The sequence below is a fragment of the Enhydra lutris genome, unplaced genomic scaffold (assembly GCF_002288905.1).
Source record: "Enhydra lutris kenyoni isolate GAN:26980312 unplaced genomic scaffold, ASM228890v2 scaffoldscaffold13, whole genome shotgun sequence".
Lineage (NCBI taxonomy): Eukaryota > Metazoa > Chordata > Mammalia > Carnivora > Mustelidae > Enhydra > Enhydra lutris.
The window spans coordinates 55,712,368-55,734,833 of NW_019154097.1; the positions used below are offsets into that span (position 1 = coordinate 55,712,368).

General features: G+C 54.8%; 1 protein-coding gene across 1 annotated transcript in view; it reads right to left on the minus strand.

Moving 5' to 3' along the window:
- LOC111145867 (dynein axonemal assembly factor 5) overlaps positions 1-22,466 on the minus strand; it is a 46,446-nt gene that overhangs the window by 1,580 nt on the left and 22,400 nt on the right. Inside the window, exons 5-12 of the mRNA XM_022501145.1 lie at positions 20,073-20,305; positions 18,890-19,102; positions 14,479-14,622; positions 13,159-13,327; positions 10,553-10,700; positions 7,978-8,128; positions 6,928-7,084; positions 4,714-4,905 (exon numbers count right to left, since the gene is read on the minus strand). Of these exons, the coding sequence (XP_022356853.1) occupies positions 4,714-4,905; positions 6,928-7,084; positions 7,978-8,128; positions 10,553-10,700; positions 13,159-13,327; positions 14,479-14,622; positions 18,890-19,102; positions 20,073-20,305 (1,407 nt within the window). The remainder of the gene's footprint in view (positions 1-4,713; positions 4,906-6,927; positions 7,085-7,977; positions 8,129-10,552; positions 10,701-13,158; positions 13,328-14,478; positions 14,623-18,889; positions 19,103-20,072; positions 20,306-22,466) is intronic.

A 22,466-nucleotide genomic window follows, 5' to 3' on the forward strand; every position in this document is an offset into this window, starting at 1 on the left:
AGAATAAAGAACACATTTCTTAATAACGCAGTAGTCAGAGACAAAATCTTTTGAAAAGAAACTAAAGACTATTTTGAACTGAATGAAAAGGAAAACACAACCAAAATTCGTGGATTGCAGTGAAAACATTGCTTGGAGAGGAATTTACAGCATCAAATGCATCTGTGAGAAAAGAAGATCTAAAAAATCAATCCTTTAATTTCCTACCTTAGGAAACTAGAGAAAGAAAGACAATTAAATCCAAGGTGAGCAGAAGAAAAGAATAAGAATTAAGTGGAAATCAGTGAAATTGAAGCAGGAAATCAACAGAGAAAATCGAGAAAACCAAAAGCCGGTCCTCTGAACAAGTTGCAGCCCACAGATACGAGGACCCCAGGAGGTGGGCTGGTCCCAAAAGACATACAAGGATAGAAGACCTACATCAGAGAAATGGAATCAAGAATTAACAACCTCCCAACACAGAAAGCACCAGCCCCAGAGGGGTCCACCGGTGAATTCTACCAAACTTTCAGGAAGAAATGATACCAATTCTCTACACTCTTCCAGAAGCTGGAAGCTTCCTAACTCAGTCTACAGGGCCAGGATGGCCCAAGTACAACACCAAAGGCATTACAAGAAAATATAAACCATTATCTTTCGTGAACAGAGAGAGATGCAAAAATCCTCAACAAAATAGTAGCAAATCGAATCCAACAATGTATAAAAAGAGTTAGCCATGAACACTAAGTGGGGTTTATCCTAGGTATGCAAGGCTAGTCCAGTATTTCAATTAATCAATTAATGTGGGACACCTGGGTGGCTCAGTCAGTTAAGCGTCTGCCTTTGGCTCAGGTCACGATCCCAGTGTCCTGGAATCGAGCCCCGCATTAGGCTCCCTGCTCTGCGGGGAGGCTGCTTTTCTCTCTCCCACTCCCTCTGCTTGTGTTCCCTCTCTCACTACGTCTCTCAAATAAATAAATAAATCTATCTTAAAAAAAATCAATTAATGTAATCCATCCCATCAACAAGCTGAAAAAGAAAATCACGTTATTGGAGCCCCTGGGTGGCTCGGTCGGTTAAGCGTCTGTCTTCCTCACAGCATGATCTCAAGTGTTCTGGGATCAAGCCCCACATCAGGCTCCCCACTCAGTGGGAAGTCTGCTTCTCCCTTTCTCTCTGCTGCTCCCCTTGTGCTTGCTCTCTCTCTCTATCAAATGAATAAAATCTTTAAAAAAAAAAGGTAATGTACAAATAAAACAAATAATGTACAAATAAAACAAAGGTAACATATAAATAAAAAAATAAAACATAATAAAATACATGGAGAGAGCCATGTTCATGGATAGGTAGAGTCAATATTGTCACAATGCCAGTTTTCGTCAACTCGATCTGTAGCTTTAAGGCCATCACAATCCCAGCAAGTTATTCTGCAGATACCGACCAACTCAATCTACAGTCTGTGTGCAGAGACCGAAGCCCCAGAGTGGCCAGCACAGCCCTGAAGGAGGAAAGGGGGCCGACACAGTCTGACTTACGACTTTCCACAACCCCAGAGAAACGGATAGTGTGGTCTTGTTGGAAGAACAGATAGCTCGGTGGACCAGAAGAGAGAGCTCAGACGCAGACCCACAGTTGATATGGACCTACAGTGGACGCGGGCCCACAGTCCTATGATCTTTGGTAACAGAGCAGTGGCAACACGGGAGCAAAGGCAGCCTTTTATGTAAATGGTCTGGAACAAGTGGATATCCAGAGGAAGGAGGGAAGGAGGAAAGGAAGGAAAGAAGGGAGGGAGGGAGGGAGGGAGGGAGGGAGATCTAGATGCAGACTTTACATCCTTCACAAAAATGAACTCCACATGGATCACAGACTGACATATGAAACTACAAGAGCTACAGGATCCCGAAGGAAACTCGGGAGAGAACCGGTGACCCTGCATGTGGTGATGATTTTTATTTACTCACGTCATCTGACTGCCATAGGCATGGTGGAGCAAGGACATCTAACAATCTGCCTGCTGTGAGTGCGTCCCCCAGTAAGGGACCGTTTACAGCATCAGGGACCCAATAATCCACTTCTCGTCTCTAAATCCGCCGAGTGTGGGCTCTGTGGGTCCCCTGTGACCCAGGTCGGCGGGGCACATGCAGCAGGACTCGCAGCCATCCTAGGGCACCTGAGTCACTTCTTCTGAGAAGAAGCCACCTTCTCGGGCCTCTTCTACTGATGTGAGTTTCTCTGGGTAACACTGGAGTCAGTATTCGTTCTGCTTCCTTTAGCTGTTTTCGTAGTTACTGAACATCATGGTCTCTCTCTCCACTTCCTTATTTAAATCTTGCATTTCATGATGGATTTTTCCTTGATTAAGTGCCAACTTCACCAGGTCCTGAAATCCCCATCCCTGTGAATTAACAACTCCAGGACCTGGTTTTCCCCAACGGCGGCAACAACTTTTGGTTTCTTGAAATTGCCTGCATGTCTGTAAGTTCTCTCGAAGAGAACTCCAGAACACACGAACACGCGAACACGTGAACACAGTGCATGTGAGAGATGTGGGAGACCCGGACCCTGCCCAAATATGGCGCACATGAGAGATGCAGGAGACCCTGACACCGGCTGACGTGAAGAGGGCGCATGTGAGACGTGGGAGACCCCAACACCGCCCGACATGAGAGACGCGGGAGACCCTGATGCTACCCAACGCAAACAGGGTGCCCGTTAGAGACGTGGGAGACCCTGATGCCGCCTCAAGGAGGAAGAGACACGGCTGAGAGATGCCCCCCCGCAAGCTTGCGTGTCCCCAGGGAATTGGAGATGTAAACAACAGCACACACAGCCACACACTCGTGAGAACGGCCAAAACCCGAAACACCATCCCCAGCAGGTGCTGGTGAGGACATGGAGCCGTGGGGTACAGGTGGCAATGTGAGACGGGGCGGCCACTCTGGAGGACAGTTTGGCAGTTCCTTACAAAACTAAGGAGAGAGCAAGGTGTGGGGCTTGCGAGAACTTGGCCGCGTAAGCCAGACTCCCCCTCCACACCTGGTATGGCTGCAGAGTGAAGCCAGCACACCGGGGTGTCCTCCAGCTGCTGGTGCCTGGAGAATACCGCCCAGCTGTCCAAACAGGCCACACGGTCACGCACTCCTGCCGGTGACGGCCCAGGGTGGCGGCTCTGTGTGTGCGAGGGTCCCTAGGGGTCCTGCAGGACCTTGGGTCTGGGAGTCAAAACTGTGTCCGTAACCCCAGCAGGCATGGCTCTCTGCTCACTATGGGCAGGGTCCATGAGCCTCCAATGCCCCTTGAGATCCCTCAAGAATGTCCTCAACAACGCAGTAAAAATTCCTTTATTAGGTCAGTCCTCCGGCACCCAACTTATACCTTAATCCATTAGTTTAGAGTCTAATTTTTTTACTGACTTGACGATGCCTGCCTTTAAACTGGAGCGTTTGGCTCGTTAACATGCCACGAGATTGCAGCCGAGGCTGGATTTGGTCTGTTTCCTGTTTGTCCCTGTTTCTGTATTCTTCCTGTCCTTGTTCCTTGACTACTTTTGGGTTACTGGCATATTTTTTACACTTCCGCTCCAAGATCTCATAATCGGTATTTTACTTACACGCCTCTGCAGGACACTTCCCGTGGCTGCTGTGGGGACACTGAAGCCACGCTCCCCGAGCTCACTGGACCCAACTTCTGAGCATCCTGTGCACTGATGGGGGGCACAGCAGGGGTGTGCTGGGTCCCCAGCATGCCGCATGCCCCGCTAAGAATGACCAGCTGACAAACAACAGGACAGAGTCAGCCTGGGCACACTCAGGCCCCTGGCAGGACACCTGCTCAGAAACCAGTAGAGAGACAGCATTTGTGGCTTTCCAGCAGAAACGGCAGGTACAGGGAACCTGCTTCTGCCCCCACGAGCCCGACGGCTGCCACAAGCTTTTTTTCCCAAGACTGTTCCGAGCTCTGCACTCATCAGCGTGACTTCTAGACATGGGTGACGTGCAGATGGACCATCAGGCGTGAATGTCGTTGGGGTCCCCACTCTGGGCACCTGCCTGGCCAGTGTAGGGCAGTAGCCAAGCACGACCACAGGGACCTATAACGGTGCTTCTCTTCCAGCTGCGCACCTGCTTGAGGCTGGATTTCCTCCACCTGCCCTCACCAGTGCCACACATCAGGGCCACTGCCAACGCTGTGAACACCTCTGTCTTCCACGGAGAGCCACAAAGTGAAACAACACCATTCTTTCGGCTTGTTACTTTGTTTTGGAAAATATATCTTCCAAAGCCACGTCATTTATGTTAACACACAATGGCCTTACTGTTACTCTAAACAAATTAACAAATATCTAAGATTTTTTTCTCAACCTTTTCTTTTTTTTTTTTAAGATTTTATCTGCTTCAGAAAAGTGCATGAGTGAGGTAAGCACTGAATGGAGGGAGGGTCAGAGGGAGAAGCAGGCTCCCTGCCAAGCAGGACTCGATCCTGGGACTGAGATCATGACCTGAGCCAGAAGCAGACACTTAACCAACTTAGCACCCCAGTCGCTCCCCAACTTTACTTTCTATCATGGCCAACATTACAGGCTATAACCCACAAAGACAAAGGCCTTGGGTCAGCACTGATGTGGGTCCAAAGAGACCCCAAGGCCGCGGACCTGCTACCCCGTGCTCCAAAGGCCAGGCCTCCGTGCTCCAGACAGGTCTCAGAACCAAGCGCCCGTCACGCCACACCTACCTAACACCGCATCCTGGACAGCGGCCTCTGGGTCATCGAGGTACACGAGGAGCTCTCTGTACAGGAACTGGATGTTGCTTTGATAGTGGGCCTTCCTGTCGTCATTCGGGACACACGCCAGCCATGTGACCAAGGCGGAGGTGGCCGCCAGCCTCACTTCATGAGAAACGTCATCCAGACGCTTCAGGAGCTCTGGAGGGAGGGCAGGACAGGACAGTGAGACAGGGACTGGAGCAGGCACCTGACCCCACAGCGGGGCGCGCTCACCCTCGGGCCCCAGGAAACCCACATCCTGTGGGGAGCCTGGTGTTCACACACAAGGAACTGGGGCAGCTCCCAGTGTCCTGGGATCCCTTGACTGCACTGGCCAAGAGGCGGACACAGGGAGTGACTGGTCCTGCACGTGCTGTGCATGTGCGCAGACCTGGGCTGTTCTACCCTGTGTCCTCACCCACGAGGCAGCCCCATGCCCTCTGTGGCTCCAAAATGCTCAGAGTCTCTCACCACAGGTATCACACACACAGCTGGCTGCCCCGTCCCCTTGATGTGCAGACACCCCCCTCCCTCAAACTGCAGGCTTGGGGACAGTGCTCAGGGCCTGGTGACATGACAGCCGACACCTGCATCAGGCTTGTTTCTGCTGAGCTCTGGGGCCGGACCACTCGGCCGCTGAAAACAGTAATCATCAGCCATCACAGGCAGCGGCTCCCTCAGGAAAAGCTGGCTCGCACGTGGTCCGTGCCAGGCATATGCATCAGAGTCGTGGGAGGTCTCAGAGAAGGTAGCTCGGGACGCCGGCCCTCTGCGGTCAAGCGGCCATACTTCTGCCAACACACCGCTCCCGCGAGCATGAAGCTAGAGCTGCAAATAAGGGAGCCCACCGAGGAAATCCTCCTGGACTTAAAGCAACCCCAAATGCCCCCAAATGAACCATCTTTTCACTGGGTTTTGTTTTAAAAAGTGAGCAAAAGGGACGCCTGGGTGGCTCAGTTGGTTGGACGACTGCCTTCGGCTCAGGTCATGATCCTGGAGTCCCGGGATCGAGTCCCGCATCAGGCTCCCAGCTCCACGGGGAGTCTGCTTCTCTCTCTGACCTTCTCCTCGCTCATGCTCTCTCACTGTCTCTCTCTCTCAAAGAAATAAATAAAATCTTTAAAAAAAAAAAAAAAAAAGTGAGCAAAAGCCCAACAAGTGTGGACATTCCACAAACCACGCTGGCTGGATGTGTTCACAGACGGGAGTCTGGAGGTCGTCATCGTCGTGATGGAAATAAACACAAAACCAAAAACAAACTTGCAAGACCGTGTGGGAAAGGTGACTTCGACTCTGGGTTTCGTCAAGATGCAGAGCCTGCCATTCCAGAACATTCTGAGCCTCCACCTCTTCCAATGCTGGCCGTCCGTCCGTCCCTCATTCCGGAGCTCTGCTGCACAGCCCAAGCCTCCCCCGCAGACACGCATCTTCCTCTCCCGGCATCCGCTCTCTGCCATGTTCAGTCTCGTGCACCCAGCAGCCCCCCAGCTGAATCTCATTTCCAGGAATTCTTATGACCACCTCTTAGAATCACTACATGCCGAGGTTCGGGGAAGGACAGGTGGCTGTCCACCAATCACTACACGCCGAGGCTCTGCTGTGTGCCCGCGGCCAGCGGTAGGAGTGGAGAGCCACGGGTTTGTCCAGACACTGCAGCCCTGGCCAGCACCAACACCGCTCCTCTGCGTCCACAGGGGCCCTCCCTGGAGTCTCTGCGTGGCATTCAAGAAGGTCTCCTGGGCTCTTTCTCAGGTACATCTTGGTTCCCAGTGGCAATTCTGTTTGAACTTGGAGGTGGGTTCCAGAATTCACATCTCCCCTCCAGCAATGAGGGTACCTGCTGTCCTTCCCCATGCTGGGTTTCGCAGGTGTTTTAGGACCCTCTGCATCCGTTGTTGTGCTGCTCCTGCATCTGACTGGCACCGGGTGCTTGGGCGCCACAGAAGGGCAGAGACACAGGACTTCAGGCATGAATGGGTGCCCACCCTTGCACTGCAGGACCCCTGCTATGTGGTGGGACTGCACCCCTAATTCCTGGGCACAGGCCACCCCGGACTATGCTATCTACCCACAGACAGTTCATCCGTCACAGCCACGCGGGGACTCAGCACCAACCTGACCGAGAGTCAAAGGGGCAGTTTCTAGCTTCCCTACAAAAGAACAGAAAGAAAAAGGTCCTACCAGGGTAAATCTTGATGAACTTCTCTGGATCAGCCACGCTGCCGGAGGTTTTTAGAAATCTGTTAATGATCTGGCACGAAATTAATCGTGTCCTCTGAGAGTCCTCCTCCAGGGTGGTTAGAATGTCTGGCATGAGTGTCTCCTGCACTTCCCGCATCTGCAAAGAGAGGATATGAGGGACTGGGGCCCCAGTCCGGCAAGGACACTGCCAGGGACATGCCTTGCCCGTCATGCGAGGGGCCTGGCTCTCCTACAAACAGAATGGAATCTGGAAGACCATCTGGAAATTTTACATAAGAAAACCTGAACCTTGGGATGCCTGGGTGGCTTAGTCGTTAAGGATCTGCCTTTGGCGCGGGTCATGATCCCAGAGTCCTGGGATCAAGTCCCACATCGCATCGGGCTCCTTGCTCAGAGGGGAGCCTGCTTCTCCCTCTGCCTCTGCCTGCTTGTGTGCTTTCTCTCTTTCTCACAAATGTGTAAATAAAATCTTTAAAAAAAGAAAAAAAACAAAAACAAAAACCCTGAACCCTGATTTTAAAACCTCCATGACTTGGGCAATTTTGCTTAACTTGGTGAGTTGAAAAATCCATTGTTCACAGTCTTGGAAACACAAATGCTACCTACTTTCTGCTACTGTCTATTGTGTCCAACCAAATTTGGGGGACGCTGTAACTCAGATCACGGTGGTTCAGCGTAGCAGGAAGGGGAGCTCATGCACTAGGCAAGCCCCTGGCCATGCGTCCACAGATGTGGGGCTGAGACCAGTGACAGCGAGCAGGCCCCGCTTCCCTGATAGTCCACAGAAAGCCCAAGATCTGCCTAACTCAGGTAGGTTCCTGTGGTTATGCTCTCTGCTCTGCAAGGAGTAACATTTAGTAGATATCCCAAGAAAACCCCCGATGATCGAAACACAAGCTGTTGCCTGCAGGTCACACTTGCCCGTGGACCCACGCTCCCCCCGCCCCCAGTGGCTGCAGAACATGGGATCTGGCAGCTGTGTGCGTGTCCCCCCTACCCTGCTGGGGCAGGTGCCCTTGGGAGCCCTACCTGATTCTCTGACAGGATATCACTGCTGATGAGTGCCCAGAGGCAGGACACAGCTGCCATGCGGATGGCTGCTGCAGTCTTCCCGGCATGCCACTGCAGATTGGGGACCAAGATGTCTTTCGTCATGGTGTCGAGGTAGTGGTGAAACTGCCTGGGGTGTTAACAAGGGAGTGAAGTGGAGAGAGCCAGGGTAAGGGGAAGCCAGAAGCAGAGGGCCACGGCTTCCCTGGGGGCAGGAGCCCTGCAGGGGTGGGGTGGCCTCCCAGGGCTCCTGCTGGCCTCTGCTGGGTCTAGTGCACATTCTGAGCCTCCAGGGTGCCCCACCACCACCCCGCTGCAGGGGCTTTGCCCGTCTCTCCTGCCTCTGAAAGAGGAGCAGTGCGCTGACCATGCCAGCAAAGTCACTTGCATGTGTGGCCCTAACCATCCCCTGTGGGCACACGTCCCTCCACCCCAGTGAGGGGCACCGCCGGTCTGAGCCCAGGGCTTGAACGCCACAGCTCGCAGAGACATGGAGGCTCCTGCCGGCTGTCGGGACATGTCATCTCAGCGGTCAACTCCCACGTCCTGGTCGGCCGGTCCGGTTGGGAGCCGTAGAGCCCCACAAAGAGAACTCACTGAAGCCGCACTGAGGACACCTGAGCACCCTCACAAGTCCCACTGTGCCACCACTGTCGTGGCGAAACGCGTTTGGTTCAACAAAGAATCTGTCAACTTATTTCTGAGCATTATTCTGAAGCATGTTTCAGAGATGGCTCACGTCCCAGATACCAGCTGCTCTGGGAGACTGATGAGGGGACGCCTGCAGGGCGAGGCCGGGCTGCTCCCTGCGTCCTGCCCACTGTTCCTCTGGTCCCACTGTCCCTCTGGTCCATCCGATGGGGCCTCCACCCCCACTGAACTTCCCCTCTGTGGAAGGCTGCACCTGCTGACTTCCAGCAGGGGGCACCCCAGAACCAGCGATGCAGGTGAGTAATGCTGGTTCTGGACAATCCTCTCTCTCTCTCTCTCTCTCTCTCTCTCTCTGACACACACACACACACACACACACGGATTAGGTTTCCAATGTGCTTTAACTTCCATGCAAAGAGCTGCTGTTCCTTGCAAAGTGATTCACAAGAGGTCTCCTTAGAAAGACCTAACGCTGACAGCTGTCCTCCTGGACCCCGATAGGTGTCCAGGTCAAGTGGCTGGAAGAGCAGAGGCTGAGCACTGGTCAGACTGTGCTCGGCCGTGGGAAGACAGGCAGGCCCACGCGCAGCCGGGGTTAGTCAGAACCCATGCTGGAAGCAGGGACACATTGTGGAGGAAGACCTGGCACCCAACTTTTTGGAATGGGGCCTCCTGGCATGGCAAGATGCACGTGGGTTGGCAGGTGGGTCCCCGCTGGAACGAGGACGCATCCCAGGAGACCATGGGCACACTGGTCCGTGACCCCGGCCACCCTCGACCTCCTACCATCACCATCACCCCTTCCCCAGTCCTCAGTCAGCCTCGAGGAGCCAGCGGAGCTGGCTGGGTGGTGGCTAGGAAGGCCTGTCACACGTCCATAGACGCCCTGGAGAGCAAAGGCCATGCACCGGGGGCTGGCGCCCAGGGCCCATGCTTAGGGGTGCTCAGTGGGAGGACCAGCCCCGTCCATGCAGGGCCCCACAAAACACCTCCTCACACCGAGAAGCCATATCCTGTCCCCATCAGATACTCGTGAGACTGAGGACCCGGGGCAGCCCTCCCAGCACCTGCCCTCTGCCACCTCTGAGCGGGGCCTGCGGGGTGCATGCTGGCAGCAGAGGGTCAGCAAAGCACCCCCAGGGCTCCCGCTGTCTGGGCGCTGTTCCGGCTCCTCACAAGGATGCAGGGGAGCACAGGCTCCAAGGAGCCCGCCAAACCGTGCCCATGCTCCCTCCAGCTCAGCCACGTGGAGCCCTGCCCAGGGCGGCACTCCGTTTTTAATGGCCCCTGCAGGCTCAGAGTCTGTACCAACGAGCAGGACGTGGAATTCCCTGCAATTCGAAGGGCTGGGAGAGCCCACAGCAAGCATCCTGGCATGCTAGTGGCGTGGCGGGAGCTGCTCCTAACGGACATGCTCCTTCCAAGGGGACAGGGTCCCGGCATGCCTCAGCACCCACCCCCCCAGCACCCAACTCTGCTCTGGACAGGCCTCTGTGCTGCCGCGGATTCAAGTGGGCCCCTCGCTTCTGCCAGTGTCCCTGCTGTCCCCTCCCTCTCTGCAGAGCATCATTCTGGGGGCTCTTCACATGGTTGCGTAGACAGAAGTTTCTTCTAACACTTTAACCACCAACGGGGAGTCAGTCCACTCTGTTAGGTTAAAAAGACTTTTAAAACTGGAACACCTAATATATAAACCATTAAGTTAATGTTCCCTAAAACCTCTTCATTTGCTGGAATTTTAATGGCCGCACAAAAATGACTTTGACTTTGCATCTGTGCAGGTGGGCGCTCACTGCGGGAGCCGTCTGTTTACCCAGGGAGGGCGGCCGGTGCCACAGCCCAGGGGTGATCCCCGCTTCCGCCGGAGAGTGTCCTGCAGAGGCCGGAGGCTGGGAAAACCTACCCCTGGAAGTTGACGGTCTCCTGGGCGCTCAGCAGCACCCGCGACAGGGAGGAGAAGAGCCTGAGGCGCATCTGGGGGTCTCTGGCCGGCTGGAGGCAGCTCCGGAGGGCGGGCACAAGCTGGGGTAGCACTCCTCCCAGGGCTGGGCCTGGAAAACACACACACACCCAGTCCCCGCTGTTCCTGCTCACGGAGGGGGACATGGCCTGTGGCAGCCAGGCTGGCGGGTCCCTCCACAGGACGCAGACTCCGGGGAGGGGGCCACAGCCTGTCCCATCACCTTCCCATCCTTCCGGATTGTGGGTGTCACTGTAGGAGAAAACATTTAACTCCCAAACCATGCAAATCATTCAATATGGAAACTATTTCCTTCTTTTTACCAGGTTTTAAAAAAAATTCAAGTCAAGTAATATTTTAAACATCAACCAAAATAAATTATTCAGAACACGTAAGGTGTTTAATATTTGCCCCACACCTGGCAGCCGCTGCTCTTCTCCAGCCTGCTGCTGGGTGGGCACGGGCGCAGGTCCCCTGAGCTAGCGGGGGCTGCAGACACGCGGAGTGACCCTCAGTATCTGGAATCGCACTGAGTCGTGATTGGAATAAACAGTCCCTGGGGTGAGACACGCACTCTGAATGCAGGGACACGGGTCATGGGAGCGCAGCGGACCCCCCACGCCCAGGCAGGCCCTCACAGCATTCCACAACCAACAGGGCCACTCCCGGCCACCCTGCTCATTCTGCGACAAGCCCAAGAACAAGCAAAGCAAGTGGAGTCCCCCCAGATGCTCCGACTCAGACCCGGCGTCAAAGATGTGAGACGGAAAAACAAGGGGTGCCTGGGGGCTCCGTCGGTGATGCAGCTGCCTTCGGCTCAGGTCATGATCCCAGGGTTCTGGGACTGAGCCCCGCATTGGGCTCTCTGCTCAGCGGGTAGCCTGCTTCTCCCTCTGCCTCTGACGCTCCCCCTGCTTGTGCTCTCCTTCTCTCTGATAAAATAAAAAAATAAAATATTTAAAAAAAAAAAAAAAAAGAGGATGGAAAAGCAAGGCCCTTGGTTAACCTGAGGCCAGGTGTGAGTTTCAGGGAAGAAAGAGAAACAAGACCAGACGGGACATCGTGGCTCAGGAACAGGACACCTGCAGCACAGATAAGCGCCCCGTGTTCACTCTCACACCCTGCGGCCTATCTCCCTTTGACATGCACCGAAGGCCAAGGTCCAGACGACTCTCACCGACTCTCACCGGAGGAGGAGGGTGTGGTCATTCAGGAGTAGTCACGATCTCCCGCTTTGTCACACGACACAGAGAAAATGCAGCCACAAGAGGACAGAGGAGTTTCAGGGAGCGTCTTGCCGCCCCTCCTGTAAACACACTTCCAGCTCATGCCCGGTCCCACCCTAACCAGTTAGGCATTCTTAACACGTCAAGTCTGTTAGACGCTCTCCGTAAAAATAAGGAGAAAAAACCCATCCAAACCACAGGGCATTTGTCCACACTAACGGGAAGGAAAGCTGGGCCGATCTGAGCTCCAGCAGGAAGACCTCCAGGACTGCATGGGCCTGGAGAGCCGCAGAGCAACCTGCCCCCCACCTGCCACCCCCCCATGCCCCGCCCCGCGTGTCCTGGGCGTGCCGGCGCCACTAGGGTCACGGGGCACCTGGAAACGAACCCCTCCAGAACACATGGGATACATTCAAACCAAGAGGGCAAAAACACTATATTCACGCTCTGAGAAAACACTTGGTTCATTGAAGGGAAAGTGCAGCGTGGCCGCTACACCCCTGCCTGACTCCTACCACTGCACCCCTGCACGTGGCGGATGGCCCAGCCCTTCCTGATCAGCCCCAATGGCGCACTGGCTTGCAGCCTCCGGCCGCTTTCTAAATTGCAGAGGAAAGCTGCCAGTCAGGGTCTGACAGTGATTTTTGTTGTTTTTTTTCAAGAATCATCTTTTAGGGATGCCTGGGTGACTCAGTTGGTTGGACGACTGCCTTTGGCTCAGGTCATGATCCTGGAGTCCCGGGATCGAGTCCCGCATCGGGCTCCCAGCTCCACGGGGAGTCTGCTTCTCCCTCTGACCTTCTCCTTGCTCATGCTCTCTCTCACTGCCTCTGTCTCAATAAATAAATAAAAATCTTAAAAAAAAAAAAAAGAAAGAAAAAGGAATCATCTTTTAAAATGAAGTAAGTCCAGTGAAACCTTCTCCACCGCGGGTTGGAGAGAGGAATCTCTACATGACAGGGAGGAGGCATGGGTGTGAGCATGAGCTCTACCCAAGGGAATGTTCTTCCATGGTCCGCGGCCGGGCGGGACAGGCCCAGAGGTCCACACAGGACTCCTGTTTGCTGCACTATGTCCAACAACGCTGAAGCGTATCTGGAGAACATGGGCCACACAGGAGGCCTGAGAAATCACACCTTCGAGGTTTAACACCAAAACCAAACGCATGGCAGACTCTGAAGAGCCACATTCACAGTCTTCAAAAACAATGCTCTTGGCGTTTTTAAAATGAAGGTTTTGGTGCTCACAGTGCTGGCTCCCCTGGGCAGGCAAGACTGCTTCTCCCTCGTGGCCTGAAGCAGCCTGGGCGTGGCGGGGACTCACCTGCGTGCGTAAGCAGCACGTTGAACCGCAGGAACTCCACGGAATGGACAGTCCAGTCCTGGTGCGAAGCGGCCAGCTGCTCCAGGACGGGACCCGCGTGCTCTCGGTAGAGGTCCTGGCTGCCGTCCACTCCCTGCACCGAGGCCAGCGTGTCCATGGTCTCCTGAACCTGCATGTGCAGTCACAGGCTGGGAAACCCCACTCCTGAGGCTCAAACGCCCCCATGGAGAGCCATCCTCATCACCGGAGAACGAGAGCTGCTCAGGCCAACCTCGAACACTCCACCAAGCACCGCAGGCGCCCCCCGACAGCCACTACGCTCACCGCACCAATGCCGTCAAATAAGGGGGACAGATGTGCATTTATGAGAGATCCAGCCACCGTGCCCCCATCCTGCACAATGCCAGGCGGGCCCAGAGCAGACACACAGTATGCTGGCCCGAGATCACTCTGAGACCTGTCTTCCTGTGGAGACAACTGTCCCCAGGGGGAACAGAAGTGGAGGGGACAGGAGACAGGCCAGGAGCCACCTCGCAGTCTGCAACCTGACAGCTGGCCAGTGTCCTTCCCTCGGGTCCCGGGTGTGCAGATCAAGGCTCTGCTTGTGGTCCTGTAGTGACAAGGGGCCTGCTACAATATGTGCTCTTTGGAAAGGTTGTTTTTGAAGAAATAAAACAAAGTTCAGAGGCCCCAGAAAGGAGAGGGAAAGCAGAGGGTCTCTTGGATACAAGGTCCCATGACGTGCCCAGGCGTTTCTCCATCACGCAGGCCAGCTCCCAGAGAGAGATCTGCCCGTGGCTGGAGAGCGCGAGCTAGAGGGAAAACCATACTCTCCTGGAGAGGAGGCAAGACATTGGGCTCCTGATGGTCCCGGAACCCGAGGGGATCTGGACAGCAGAGTTTCTAGAGCTCAGACCCAGAGCTGAAGGAACAGAAATAATTCTGTAAAGCCAGCCTGTGATTAAATAGGAAATCACGATGCTATCTTCCCTTCTCTGAAGATGTCAGTCACGCATGTGTCTAAACACAGACTAGAAGCGAGGACGGGCTCCCGTCCTGTCCGCATGTCAGCAGCCGTTGTCCCCGAGACACGACAATAAGCAGGCAGCTGGGAGTTTTCCAGAAACCAGGGTACCCCTCAGGCCACCTCAGGAGCGACTCATCCCAAATGTCCCCCATATTCCTTCACCTTGCTCGTCGGCGGAGTCAGGTGAGCCCAAGGCTTTGGGCTCCAGAACAGGAGGATTTCGGGACAGAGGTTCCATCTGCTCAGACAGGAGCACCTCCCTGAGCATGAGCTCCATCACCCGCACAGCTCACCTTGTCGCTGAGGCCCGTGGCAGCCGAGAAGGCTAGGACAGTCACCAGCACCTCCACAAGCTGCAGGCTGCACCCCCTGCAGTCCTCCCGACACACGGAAACCAACGTCTGCACGCAGAGTAGCACGTGCTCCCCGTAAAGGCGCTGTCAAGAGGGCAGGGAACACCGTGAGCCAGCTCTCCCCCAACGCATGCCCCCTGCAAACCCCCTTCCCACCCCAGGGGCCCCCTGCCACCCTCCCTGACCCTCTGCACACCTCTGTCCAGGTCCTGCCGCCCTTGGCCCCAAGGCTGCCGTACTCCCTTCCCCATCCAACCCCCCATCCCTCCCCAGGTCCATCCTCCCCCCACCCCTATGGGCCCCGCTGGTCCCTTCTCTTACCCTGCCCTCCTGTCCCCCCAACCCCGAGTCCTGTCCCCCAATCCCCCCGCCCTAGGGCCTCCCTCTTCCCTTCCCCTACTCTACTCTCCTGTCCGCCCCCCTGCCCCCTGTCCAGCCTCCCCACCTCCATGCCAGGGCCCCCCCTGCTCCCTTCTTCTACCGTGCACCCCACCTCCCCCAGTTCAGCCTCCTCCCCAACCCCACACCAGGGACCCCCAGCTCCCTTCCCCCTTGCTCCTTCCCATCCTGCCGCCCCCTGCCTCAGGGCCCACACCAACAGGACACAGCACACTAGAGCCACAGATTGAAACTCATGGATCACCGGAGTGCCTTCTTTCATGGGAAAACTTCATGGTGTTCTTTTCCAGGGGAATCTGAACATGGCCCGAGAAAGAAATGCTTAATAGTCTCTCGGTTATATTTAAAAGGTTCTTTTTTTTTTTTTTTTAAATATTTATTTATTTGACAGACAGAGATCACAAGTAAGCAGAGAGGCAGGCAGAGAGAGGAGGAAGCAGGCTCCCTGCCGAGCAGAGAGCCAGATGCGGGGCTCGATCCCAGGACCCTGAGATCATGACCTGAGCCGAAGGCAGAGGCTTTAACCCACTGAGCCACCCAGGCGCCCCTAAAGAAGTTCTTATGCATTAGCCACACATCCTGTAAAATTCACAAGGGAAACGACAGGGCATCTTGGAGCCGCCTACAAATACCCAGCCCTCCCAGCCTGCCCCCAAGGGTAACAGAAAAGGTAGAGGAAGTGGACAGAACAGGAGCGCCAGAGCCCATGGCTGCTGAGGCTGGGCGGGGGTGGGGCTTCACCCACTTTTCTCTCTACTGCTGTCTTTCTGTAGTAAGAAGTTTAAACAAAAATAAATACGATTCTGTGGTTCAGGACATGCTTCCTGATGGACGGAGACAAGGAGGCACCTCGGCCAGGCCATCCAGCCAGCCGCTCACCTCCCGGACTTCAGCCTCATCAACCATGAGGCAGAACTCCTTAATGCCCATGTCCACATGTGCTTCTCATATGTCCCGCCATGTATGTGTCCCATGGGGTTTCACAAAGGACAGAAAGGCTGGGCTGGCGGTCACGGAGCAGTGGGCTGACACTGGAGCTGTGCACCCATGCGGTCTAACGGGACCAGTCCAGAGGCGGTTCTGGACCTCTGTGGCTCATGCACAAGTGACATAAATCACAGGATTTCAAATAAAGAATTCATGCCGGATCACGGAGGAGCATGGTCTGCGCATGTCTGACCACTCACGTGTGGGATGGGAGGCAGCCATGGCACTGGTGTCCAGCTCCCCCGGGGAAGCCAGACCAGTATTTAATTCACATTCTCATTTGTCCCACAGCCCAATTTCCTTCAGACATGGATGGGTGGCCCCCCAGGGGCCGCTGAGGATGTGATTTCAGCTCGTGTCTAGAATGACCTGTACTAAATGCTCATGGAGCAATCACTTTCAGTTAAGAGGGGACTGGGCTCCTGAAACGGGAGCCACCTTTACTGTGGGCTGGCTGTCAGGGGCACACGGAGCCCTGGAGCCCACGAGGAACCTCATGCTTTCCCAGCCGTCCCCTCCTGCAGGGGGCATGGCACCATCTCCGGGAAACAGGACCTCAGCGCTCATGGCTTTCTTTCCACTTAAGCAGACAATGTTCCCCTCCACCTGCACCCCAGAGGCAGACAAAGGCAGGGGGAGGCGACAGGTTCCAAAGTGATGTCTTAGTTTCTGCTCCTGAAACTCAGTGTCATCGGAGGTTGTTGAGACTTCAGGGGAGAAAGTGCTAGAGGCTGACATTTCTATGGCAACCACGCCCCTGCACTCCTGGCTTTTGTTCGTTGAAGAGGAATAAATGAGTTATCCTTACGGTATCAAACAATTTCCTCAGCTCAGTTACCTGTCACAAAACAAACATTTCAAAGGAAAGGATCCAATTCCCTCAGCTCAGCCCCAGGTGCAGTGCTGGCCAGACACACCTGGGGAGGCACCTGCCCCGACCCTGCCCGCAGCACAGGAGGCCCCATGATGCGAGGCCCAGCATGCACCCTCAGGGCACCTTTGTCTGGCTGACAGGGAGTTTCTACACCTCCACGTGTTCTTGAAAAAAGTCCACAGCCCGTCTTCCCAGCTCCTGGGGATCCACGGCAGGAAGCTCATACTCCTTCCCGTGCCACCCTGGCCACACCAGGTTCTCCCGCTGCAGGGAGAACAGGGCTGCGTCTGCTGCCTTTGCCAAATGTCTGAGTCTGTGAGGAAAGGGATAGAATGCCCGTCTAGGGTTTTCACTATGGCTGGTTCCTCAATCTGAGCCTGGAACACGTCCAGTGAGACACTAAGCGTGATCACGCTCTGTTTCAAACATCACTACAGGGGCACCTGGGTGGCCACTCAGTTAAGCGACCGAGTCTGGATCTCAGTTTAGGTCATGACCTCAGGGCTGTGAGATCCATTGGGCTCCCTGCTGGGCACAAAGCCTACTTTAAAAAAACAAAACAAAACAAAAAAACATCACTGCAGAAATTCTTCCTCCAAAAACCTGGAAGATTAGGAGCCAAAGGCAAAGTCTGAACTTTATGGATTAAGGGATTAAATTTTTCTGTAAATAAGGCTAAGACATAAAAATCAGGTTTTCTTTCCTATAAAACTTGTAAAATCCATATTTAAGCATGTATATAAAATTTTAAGTTTAGCTTTTTAGGAAAAGGAAAGGTTCTGCTCACAAGTGTACATAGAGGGATCAGACTCCTTTCCAGCCCACCCTGAGTAAGAATGCTGAATTCACAGGGGTTGGATGATGATGTTAAAAAAGGGTCTGGGGGGGTGCCTGGGTGGCTCAGTGGGTTGAGCCGCTGCCTTCGGCTCAGGTCATGATCTCGGGGTCCGGGGATCGAGTCCCACATCGGGCTCTGCTCAGCGGGGAGCCTGCTTCCCTCTCTCTCTCTCTGCCTGCTCTCTGTCTACTTGTGATCTCTCTCTGTCAAATAAATAAATAAAATCTTAAAAAAAAAAAAAAAACGGGTCTGGGAAAAGGCGAAATATGTTACAAGCACCAACAGCAGACGGAATGGTTCATGGACGCTCCCTCTCTGACACCTCAGTACCACTCCCCACTCGCCGTGTTTTAAGCAGCCTTGAGGATGGATCTGCAACGGTGACAGGAACTCCTTGTCACCCGAAGCTGGAGAAGGACCAGATGACCCGATGCAGAGCGTCCTGGAGCCTGGCTGTGCCCGAACACACTAGCTGGTCCTGCACCCCCAGGCCAGTCATGGCCCCAGCCACCGCTGTGGGGCCTGGAGGCTGCACCACAGGGGACAGAGAAGCGGCCTGCGCAGACCCCCGTTCCCTACAGAGGAGCAGGCCACACCCAGTGCTTAAAGGGTGACAGGGTTGAAGCCTGTGACAGCCAAACAAAGTCCTTATTTTATTCTCAGTAGCAAACAATCATAAATTATTCCAAAGCTCAAAGCCTATCACCCAGACTGCTCCAATGTAGAAGAAATAGAACACGGAGTAGCCACGTGTGCACTCCCACACCCGTTTCCCAGCTGTCAGCTTGTTTGTTCCGAGCACATCATGACAATACCAAGGGACACGAGTGTGGTTAGAGGCTGAGGACCTATGGTGGGGGCAGGAAGGGGTGCTGACCACAGGATACCCAGCGCCGTGGCCCCACAGCCCATTCCTAGCATGGGCCTGCCTGATCCCATTCTGTCCTGCATGGTGGCCACTGGGCACGTGGAAGGTGGTCTGTGTGAGGCAGGACCTGCACTTTCCAGGTGTTTAGTTTCAATGTGAATGACCACTGACGGGACAGAGCAGGAGCCAGCAGGCACACGGGTCCCCAGACAAGACAGTGTCAGTGGCAGGACCCTGGCTGCCACTCCCATGGGCCTGGTCATCTACTGATAATGAGCACCAGGTAGGCATGGAGCGCCGCACAGGGTGGGGGCGCTGCCCACCTCCCCTGCACAGACGGCCAACCCCCCCATGCGCTCCGCCTGCCTCCTTTCCCGAAGCTTACATTTTCAGACCCTTGACAGATGTGGGGCCGGGCCAGCTCCGTGGCGATGACCTTCAGGTGTGGCTGGAGGGCCTCTCTAGAGCAGCCTCGGATGACAGAAGCGAGGACCAGGAGGCTGGAGGGGGAGGGCGACTTCTTCAGCATGGATAAGATGAGCTTCAGAAACACTTCTGGGCTGACGAAGGCCCCAATGAGCTCTGCAGACCTGGCGCACTGCGGTAGAAGGCTGGGGCTGACTGGCCGCCCACCGTGCAGCCCTCGGCCCTCCTACCTGCCAGGCTCCCAGTGCAGCACACGCAGCCCTGTGGAGGGTCTGCCCTGCGTGTGGGCCACAGGAAGTCCCCATGGCCCTTAGAGCTTCCGCAGGGGCCTGGTTCCCAGGATGGCCAGATCCTAGCGGGGCCTCACGCCCCTCCTCTGCTGCCAGTGACCAGGCTTGTTATGAACACATGGCCCCACGCGGGGTGGTCACAACAGCAGGCTTCGGGCAGCAGCCAATCTCTAAAAGACACTCGCTATGTGATTCCTGTTCTACGTTGTTCCCAAATGACATCATATGGGGACATGGCCCAGTGTGCGAGGCTACTGTCATGGGCCCACAACGTGTCCTCCGGGCAGGTGTGAGCATCCCCGCACGCACCAGAGTGAGGTCCACATGGCCCATGGTGGTGCTACCCGGCAGCCAGTGGGCGGGCAGCAGCGAGACCTGGCAAGGAGATGCCGGCTGCCACGGGCTGGGCCGGGAGTCCCTGCCTGGCTTTCCTTGCAGAGCCCATGGGCACACGAGTGCCATCAGAGCCAGGGAGGGGCCTGCCTGCCCCAGTGAGGCGCACAGGGACTGTGTGTCCAAGGCGCGGCTGGTCGCTCGTGCAATCCGCCTGATCGTGCTGAGAGAGAAGGTGCGGGGGTGGGGGTGGGGGGTTTGATTCCCTGAACAGTGTACCTTTACGTGCTGCCTTCACGGGCACAGAAAACAAATCTGTGTGGTGGGGGATGTGAGGAGGGGCAGTGGGGGCAGACGCCAAGACCCAAGGGGATCTCCTGGTGACTTGAACGTGACCTCAGCTGCGGTGGCAGTTCCACATGGCTCACATTTATCCAGACCCGCAGACCCATGACCTGACACGGGGGAATGCTACCACGGGAGCTACACTACTAATGTGACCAGAAGAAGGCAACTCACGTTGCTGACCACAGCGCTGTCGTCGTCGGCACACGCCTGGTGCAGGGCTCGGAGGATGACGTCCAGGTGCTGCGTCATGTGGTCCTCGGCATGCAGCAGCAGCACTGCCAGCAGCTGCGCTGCCTTCACTCTGGTCCCCACCACCCAGTCGGTGATGTCGTGGCACACGGCAGGAAGGATCTTGGACAGGTTTCTGAAGACGAGCTCCCGACAGCCCAACACGGGGCGGTTCTCTGGAGGTGGAAAGAACAAGCCGGGAAATTCCCAAGTGAAACCGCCATGGGTCCTGGGCAAGCAGACTCACCACACGTCCCTTGTTTAAGGGGCACCTACACGCTTCACTCTGACATCTCCTAAGCGCAAACCAACTCTGAAGGCAGAAATGAAGACCCAGTGTCCTGGCTGAGCTTAAAATTTTTGTACAGAGGGGCGTCTGGGTGGCTCAGTGGGTTAAAGTCTCTGCCTTCAGCTCGGGGCATGATCTCAGGGTTCTGGGATCAAGCCCCGCATCGGGCTCACTGCTTGGCGGGGAGCCGGCTTCCCTTCCTGTCTCTGCCTATCTCTCTGCCTACTTGTGATCTCTGTCTGTCAAAAAAAAAAAAAATTTGTACAGAGACGGATGTGTAAGGGACACACAATAAAAATACACGAAGTGCCTCATTTGCTAAGTTTGGACACACGGACACACACCTCGAACCACCGCTGTCACCAGGATGCAGATGCACCCATTACCACAAAGCTCCCTGCACCCCTGCAGGGCCCTCAGGACTCTCCGCCCACCCAGGCGGCTGTGCTCCGTTTCCTGTCACTGCAGATGGACCGTCTCTGGGCAGAACTGCAAGGTCCACACTTGGGTTGGCCCGACTCCCTTCCCCACACGATGATCCCAGGGCCATCCACGTGGCGGTGTGCCTTCATCCCTCTGCCCGTCTGTCCCCTGCTGACAGGCCTCAGGCTGCTTCCCGGGCTGGGTTGTTGCCAAGAAATCTGCGACGAGCACCGCACATAAGCCTGTGTGGCCACGGCGGCCACTTCCGATGCTGAGGGCCCGCGGCTGCGTCCGCTAGGTTCCACAGGAGGCAGCATTTGATTGAAGAAACTGCCAAGCAGTTTTGGGAAGTGGTTGCCCTGTTTCCTGTCCCCACTGCGGGGCAGGGGCTTATCTCCTCCGTGCCCTCAACCACACTTGGGTGGCCAGTCGCCTGTGAAAGGCACCGAGAGGGTGTGCAGCACCCGCCATGGCTTCACGCTCGCTTCCGAACGTGCTTACTTGTATCTCTGTTGGTGAGGTGCCCTAAAAAATCTTTCTGCCCACTGAAAAACTGGGTTGTTTCTAAAGTTTATTTATTTATTTTTAGTGATCGATGCTGAAAGACCACCCTTTCGCCATTGAACAGTCATGGGGCCTGTCCAAGACTGGCTGTCCATGGATGTGGGCCTCCACTTTGGTTTGCGTGACCTCCCTGCTGCTGCTCTCCGCACGCCAGTCCCTCAGCCAGCAACCCTGTGCTCTCGGTCCGCGGACTACTCTGAAACAGGAAGTGCTAGCCTCTCAACTTGGCTCTTCACTGTCAAAGTCCTGGTGGCCCCAGGTCCTCCACATTTGCATGGGATTTTACCATGTTTGTCAATTTCTACAAAAAGGGCTTCAAACATTTGGATTAAAGGTTTGATCTTAAAAAATCAAAACTCAGTTCTCAAACTATTCCAAAAGTAGAAATGGAAGGAAAACTTCCATGTGGCTAAGCACTGTTTTGATCCCAAAATGAGAGAAAGACTCCACACGCACAAAAGAGAGTACAGGCCAATATCCCTGATGAAACTGGACACAAAACTCTTCAATGAGTAGTAGTAAACCTAATCCAACAATATATTTTTAAAAACCTCCTGTGGTGCCTGGATGGCTCAATTGGTTGATCAGATGGCTCGTGATTTGGACTCAGGTCATGATCTCAGGGTCCTGGGATCGAGCCCCACATCCCACTTTCTGCTCAGCGGGGAGCCCGCTTCTCCCTCTCTCTCTACCTGCTGCTCTGCCTACTTGTGATCTCTCTCTCTCTCTGTCAAATAAATAAATAAAAAAAAATCTTTAAAAACAAAACAAACAAGTAAAACAAAACAAACAAGTAAAACAACTACAACAGCAGCAACAAAACCAACCCTCATTCACGTGCTCAAGTGGACTTTATTCCTGGGCTGCAAGGGTGGTTCCATATTTGCAGATCAATGAACGTGATACCTGACATCAACGAGGGAAAGACAAGCAGCATCTGATCCTTTTGATACACGCAGAAAAAGCATCTGACAAAGTACAGCATCCAGCCGCGGTAAAAACCCGCAACAGAGTGGGGTAAGGGGGAACACAGCACAACATAATAAAGGCCACACACGAAA